General features: G+C 35.6%; 2 protein-coding genes across 2 annotated transcripts in view; both read left to right on the top strand.

The window, feature by feature from the left end:
- LOC112101053 overlaps positions 1-459 on the top strand; it is a 1,366-nt gene extending 907 nt beyond the window's left edge. Inside the window, exon 2 of the mRNA XM_024190956.1 lies at positions 113-459. Within this exon, the coding sequence (XP_024046724.1) occupies positions 113-306 (194 nt within the window). The 3' untranslated portion in view covers positions 307-459. The remainder of the gene's footprint in view (positions 1-112) is intronic.
- A 334-nt stretch (positions 460-793) lies between these two features.
- On the top strand, positions 794-6,358 carry LOC18031449 (UDP-N-acetylglucosamine--dolichyl-phosphate N-acetylglucosaminephosphotransferase). Its single transcript, XM_006421135.2, has 11 exons — positions 794-1,229; positions 1,680-1,767; positions 3,113-3,204; positions 3,328-3,446; positions 3,800-3,915; positions 3,985-4,112; positions 4,194-4,280; positions 4,996-5,056; positions 5,158-5,198; positions 5,301-5,421; positions 5,903-6,358. Exons 1-11 carry the CDS (start codon positions 859-861, stop codon positions 5,960-5,962), a joined length of 1,284 nt encoding a protein of 427 aa, XP_006421198.1. The 5' UTR covers positions 794-858; the 3' UTR covers positions 5,963-6,358.
- Positions 6,359-6,638: the final 280 nt, after the last annotated feature.

Below are 6,638 nucleotides of genomic sequence, written 5' to 3'. Positions count from 1 at the left end.
TCTGTAGGAGGATGACAAGTAAAAGTTGAATACTATAGAGAAAAAAGTGTCCCAATTACTATATATATATGACTCTTGTTTACTCTTCTGTGTGTTTGATATGCAACAATAGGAAACAAACCTATAATTGGAGCAGCTGATCCACCGTTGTCACCAGCCTTTAAAGCACTAGCAGAGAGCCCATTGCCACAATTCTTTGAAGCGTTAGAAAAGAATCCTGATATTCCCGAATTGAAACAATTCACACAAGCAACGGCTCCATCACCATCACCATCACCAACATTGCCTCCCATCAAGGCTAAGTAAACTACAATTACAGATTATTGATACGGGCATGCATGTGACACTTACCTGCATGTATGCAGAAGAAGAAGAAGATGCTGATGATGACGAGATGCATGGCCAGGCCAGAATTATTTTACGATCGACTTGCTTAATTATGTATATTGATTGAAAATTTTCTTAGCCTCAAACTGGTAAACATGTAATCTGAAAAAAAAAACAAAGTTTCTAATTGATTTCTTGCGTGCATTTTTAAGTTCAATATTTGTTAACGTGCCTTTAATTTGTGTGCGCTCTTATGCTTTAATCATGAGGATACATTTGAAAAATTCTTAAATCAGATGGCATAATTTACAATATTGAGACTCAAAGGGACTAAACTCCACGTGTCCCAACTTACCAGCTGGCAAAATTTCATTGGTACAATGACTCCAATAGAGAGACACAATTCGTTTGGACACGTAGGAACAAAAAACAAAGCCCATTTTAAGGAAAAAAATAGAAAGTAAATCAAATCCACCTCCAAGGCAAAGTCGAGAAATTGAGAATAAAATTTGCGCGAAGTAGAGTTTGAGCATGGCAGCTCGCAAGAGAGCTTCCTCAAGAGCAATAGCAACAGCAACAGCAACAGCAACTGATACTGATACATCAAAATCCGAAACCCCGACAAGCCAAGAACATGCTGACCCGCCAATCGCTCCACCAAAATCGGGTCTAATATTCAAGCTCTGTCTTTTCTTTGCAATCCCGTACTTTTACTTGTTATTTTACCACTACAAGATTGAATCTGAGCTCCAGAGATCCATTCTCATCAATGCCGGCCTCAGCCTCGCTGGATTCTTTATCACCCAGAAGATGATACCCGTTGCTTCCAGATACGTCTTGAGAAGAAACTTGTTTGGTTATGATATCAATAAGAAGGGCACGCCTCAAGGCACCGTTAAAGTGTGAGTTTTTATTTTTTATTTTTTTTTCAGTTCATTTGGGTTTTGGTTTTTGAGTGATTTTGTGAAGTGGATATGCATAAGTTTTGCGATTTGGTGAAGTTAATGAAGTGGGTCAGGTTTATAATTTCCAAATTCCGTAGGGGTTCTGTGGCAGATTTTGTTCTCGATCAAATTGCTAAAATGGATGTTCTTTAATTCCTAGATGTGATCTTGATTGATTCAATTTGAGTTCATAGACTGAATATTAATTTGTTCAATGTGAGTGCTTGCTTTCATTTTAGTTATGAGCTTAAGTGAGCTCTTCAATTTTCCATGTTATTGTTGAAGCAAATGTGTGTGCAAGCTTGTTTCTTTTTTCAGTTGCCGTTCTTTTGGGATACATTGATCTGTGAATTGGTTTTCTCATTTCACTATCTTATTTTGTTCATAATCTTATTTTACGGACTGCAGGCCAGAGTCGTTGGGTATTGTTGTTGGGGCTGTCTTTTTGGTCTTGGCAATCTTATTTCAGTATTTTAACTTCACAGCAGATTCAAATGTAAGTCCTGAAAGATTCAGCACTTTCTAGCTCATATTTTCATCAGTTTGTTGTTCAATTCAAGTATCATTCTTAAGCAAGAAGTTATTTTGACGGTTGTAAGTTTTATCAGCTGTACACTGATTTAGTTTATTATGATAAATGAATATAGTCCTAGGACTCCTAAATGGCCATTTAAATATTCCAAAGTCAGATCTTCATAGAAGGCTTTATGAATATTGGGATGATAATGTTCATAGATTACATAGATTTCCATTGTGGAGAAGCTAGGGATTGCTAAAAATGATTTCCTAGGAACTGTTGCAGAGGTTCATTTTTTTGTTTTTATGGATCATTTTTTGTTTTTAAGGATTATACACAGTTTAAGAAGCATTGATTAGCGGAGCACTGCTTGCATAGTGTAATCGATCAATCTTAACATTTCATACACTGAGAGAAGCTTATTAAACCAAGTAGATTGTCAGCCACGTATTGTGGTTCACAAGCAGGTAGAGGAGTTAGATACTTATGTGTTGAATATAGGTGGAATGGATGTTTAGGGAACCAAGAAAGCATTTATATGCTTTGAGGAGGCGTAAGCAGTAGTATCCATGACAACTATATGAGAAGCTAAGATGGTTTTCTTGTGTTAGGGAAGGCTGGTTGTAGCAATGGTAACATCTTTCGAGACAAAGAGATTGAAGTAGCTGGAAAGACAAGAGGAATGCTAAATAGACTACTGGATGAGGTAGAAAAGACACCAAGGTTTATGATCTATTGAATATCATGATCCTAGGTTCACCACAGGGTTGGGTAGCTGATCAAACTTAGTTGCCATTCCATAGGTTTGAATTAAGTTTTAATGATTTACTTATCTATTAATGGCTTGACTAACTTGTTATGGTCAATGGCTCTAGTTATTTGTTGTTATTTTCCTTACTAGCTGGTCAAATTTCAAAAGATATAAATTAAAATGAAAAAGTAGTGTGCCACTGAAAAGGTAAGCGTGTAGATGTTGACCTTCAACCTGCTCACGAACCTAAACAGAAAAATCTGAATGATATCTGTGAGAGGCACATGAATACTTGATGAAACTAAGCTTTTTTATGTTAAATTTTACATTGTTTAAGCAGTCATTTTCAGGAAATACCATTTCTTACTTTGGTTCCCCTTTTTGGGGCATTAGTTTTCCTTTTATCCTATTTGTGTTTTGTAGTTGATTTTTTAATAATTTATTTAATTGAGCTTGTCTTTTACTTAATACTAGACTCAAATCATGGAGACTGCAATTGCAAGTCCATGTATATAAGTTTTGTGCATATTCTGCACTGTTGAGATTAATGTTTTGACTATTTCCTTCATGCAGTGGCTTGTCGAGTACAATGCAGCATTGGCATCCATCTGCTTCATGCTTTTGCTTGGATTTGTAGATGATGTCCTTGATGTGCCTTGGAGAGTGTGAGTAGTATTTAGTCATTTCCTAAGATTTCAAAAACATTTTGAAGCCTATTACTCCGTTCGAAGTATTTGTTTCTCACACCTTGCCTTCTATTTGTGCTTTGTTGTACTTGTGATGAGCAGGAAATTAATACTGCCATCATTTGCTGCTCTTCCCTTGTTGATGGCATATGCTGGACATACTTCTATTATTATACCAAAGCCTCTTGTTCCTTATGTTGGTCTTGAGATTTTGGATTTAGGTATGATCTCAGTTTTGAGAGTCGCTATGACCGTATTAGAATGAAAAATTACTTTGTAATTCCAATATGGCATTTGTTCCAGCTCTTGATCTCACGCAAAGCACTTGAATCTGGAATATGGATGCTTGTTTTCATGGGTTCATTAATATCTAATGCAAAAATTTAGTATAGAAATATAGTTTAGTTGGTATTTTTGCACCTGAATGTGGTCTGTCTAGCTTCATCATCATGATCTATTCCTTTTTTCTTCATTTGGGAGGTAGATTGTCATCTTGGTGTCTATTATATTTTCACTCTACATAATAACATTTGGCTCCTAGCTGAAACTTACAACAACTTTTTTGATGGAACAGGTTGGATTTATAAACTTTATATGTTTCTTTTGGCTGTGTTTTGCACAAACTCCATAAATATCCATGCTGGTCTGAATGGCCTTGAAGTTGGTCAAACTGTCGTTATTGCATCTGCTGTAAGCATAAATCTGGTAATATTGTATTAAGCCAATTACATATGGAATCTGACACAAAACAAATTACAGATATTGTTACATAACATCATGCAAATTGGAGCATCTCTGGATCCCGAGTATAAACAGGCCCATGCCTTTTCTATTTATCTTGTTCAACCCTTATTGGCCACTTCCTTGGCTTTATTTTCTTATAACTGGTAACAATAGTGTTTTTCCTTAACTAGTTATGTCTTAATGTATAAAAGTCTTTAATGTTTCTTTGTTGTTGGTTCCTTTAGGTATCCTTCTTCTGTTTTTGTTGGAGATACCTACACATACTTTGCTGGAATGACTATGGCTGTAGTGGGAATTCTAGGCCATTTCAGGTATGTCTGCTAAGATATCTCCACTCCTTCCACTGTTTATCAGTCATCATACAAATAACTTAGTAATACTTTGGAATTTTTTTTTTTTAATACACACAAAAGTAGATCTTCATATGTAAAAAAATCTTTAACAGGATTAGATTCTTAAGGTTCCCTCTTAAACTTAGAATTTCTTTCACTAAAGTGATGTTGGACCTTAGAATGTTTTTTTTTTTTTTGTAAATGTTCTTGTAAGATTTGGTGAAGTTAATAAAGTGGGTCAGGATTATATTTTCCATTTTTTTTTGTAAGATGGAAGAAATACATGTTCTTGCATGAGCATGCACATGTATATATTTATAATCTTTAATCAAACATGGACTTGGAATGCGGTGATGGAACTAAGCTCTACTGGAGATCAGTTTGAAGCTTGGCTTACTCCTTATAATTTAATTTGAGAAAAGTGTTCAGAAAACTATTTTGTTTTCCCCTGAACCCACATGAGCTGTTAGTTTGAGTAGAATTTTGTACAAATTATGTAATCTCATACTCATTTGGTCCCTCGTAAATTGTGCTGGTAGTTTATCAACAATTAACGATTCTAAGCTTCCTCTCCCATTGTGAGATTCTGCTGTATGAGTCTCCTTCTACAATTAATGTTCTTCTTCTTCTTTAATCTGCATACAATGCTTATGATTACCTGGTGATCGATTTCCTTACTTTTCCCATGAAATAGTGAGACACTCCTGATTTTCTTTCTACCGCAAGTGTTGAACTTTCTCCTATCAGTTCCCCAGGTATGTCTTATAAATTGTCTCTCGCACGTGCACATATCATGATCCTAGTCTAACTTATTCTAGATTTGAAAAGAATCTAATTTGCTATTCTTTTTCATCAGCTTTTTGGCTTTGTCAAATGCCCGCGGCATCGTCTGCCTAGGTAGATTTCTGTTAACTCTTGCTTGGATATTACACTCAAAGAACTATTCTTGGCTTCTTACGTGACTCTTTTACCCATATATTTAATCCTGTAACTTTTCAGGTTCAACCCCCAGACTGGGCTGCTGACTGGAACAAATGATGGAACACTTGTCAACTTTTTCTTGAGACTGTTTGGCAAGATGTCAGAAGGGTCACTTTGTGCAGCACTTCTTGTTTTTCAGGTGAATCTATCTTTTTTATGTCCAGTTACCTCTTCTGCATGGTACATCTGTAGTGCCTAGTTTAGTGATTTCTTCCACAACTTGATTTGGTAGTCTGCAATCCACAGTTCCAAGGCTACATGTTAAAGGAATGACGTGTGTCTATGCAATATATGAAAATGTTTATAACTAACTTTTCCTTTGTAATTCAGACATGCCTTCCAGACATTTGAATATAATGATTTTTTGCCAGTTAAAACTTATGCTAACGGGGCCGACTGATTTTACTCAACTTTAAATCCCTATGCATCATTAGCATATATAGTACAATCTTGAATTAGACAAAAAATCTGATTGAGCCGCAAATGGATTCAAGATAGAATTGTCTTATTATTTCATGTTGTCTGTGCACATGTATTCCATTTGTGCTGATCTGTTGCATTAGTCACTTGTATGTTCATTATGATTGCTCATATTCGTAAATGTATTTATGTTTCAACAGGCTATTGCATGCTGCTTATGCTTTGTGCTAAGGTACTTCCTCACCGGATGGTATAAATGAAGCAGCGGTATCCAAGGAAATATCTTGGTTTAACACTTTGGTTATCATCAGGGAACTTTTGCTAATTTAATGGGGTATGTCGTACCACATGATTTTTTGTTTCTCTATACAAAGATTAATCTTATGGCTAGAAATATCAAACTACACTTTTCGGTCGAGGCACGGACGCCTGTGATTGACTTGTTGACATCCCTAGAGATAATGCAACATCTTAGCTTTTGTGGAGTGTTTTACCAATTACAGTCTACAGATTGATGCGGGGAGCAGTTTTGAAAGATTACATGTTTGCTGCTAAAATTTCCTAACTTATTGCTAAATCCATTGCGCGATCATGATGTACATGGAGATAATGTTGCAAGGAACATCTTAATCCAAGTACTCTGCCCTGTTTCTTCATATTGCTCTGTGCTTCCTTTCTTCTTAACTTGATTATTGAGACTGATATTTTCCCTAGTATAGATTCTGCTAAATCGAAATTTGATATAATGTTAACCATTCAGATCGACACATAATGGTTGCAAATACTGATTTACTAATGTTAACTACACAAGTTATGTAGTTTAGCAATTTGTATTCCATACATAAATGAAAATTTCCTATAACAAGGCATTTCCTCATTATTGTTATGAATAAGAAATCATTCAGCATTACTCGTCAATGAGTCGCTCGGACATAC

This window comes from Citrus clementina, unplaced genomic scaffold (assembly GCF_000493195.1).
Source record: "Citrus clementina cultivar Clemenules unplaced genomic scaffold, Citrus_clementina_v1.0 scaffold_9, whole genome shotgun sequence".
NCBI classification, from domain to species: domain Eukaryota; kingdom Viridiplantae; phylum Streptophyta; class Magnoliopsida; order Sapindales; family Rutaceae; genus Citrus; species Citrus x clementina.
This window is presented reverse-complemented; position numbering and strand designations above follow the sequence as displayed.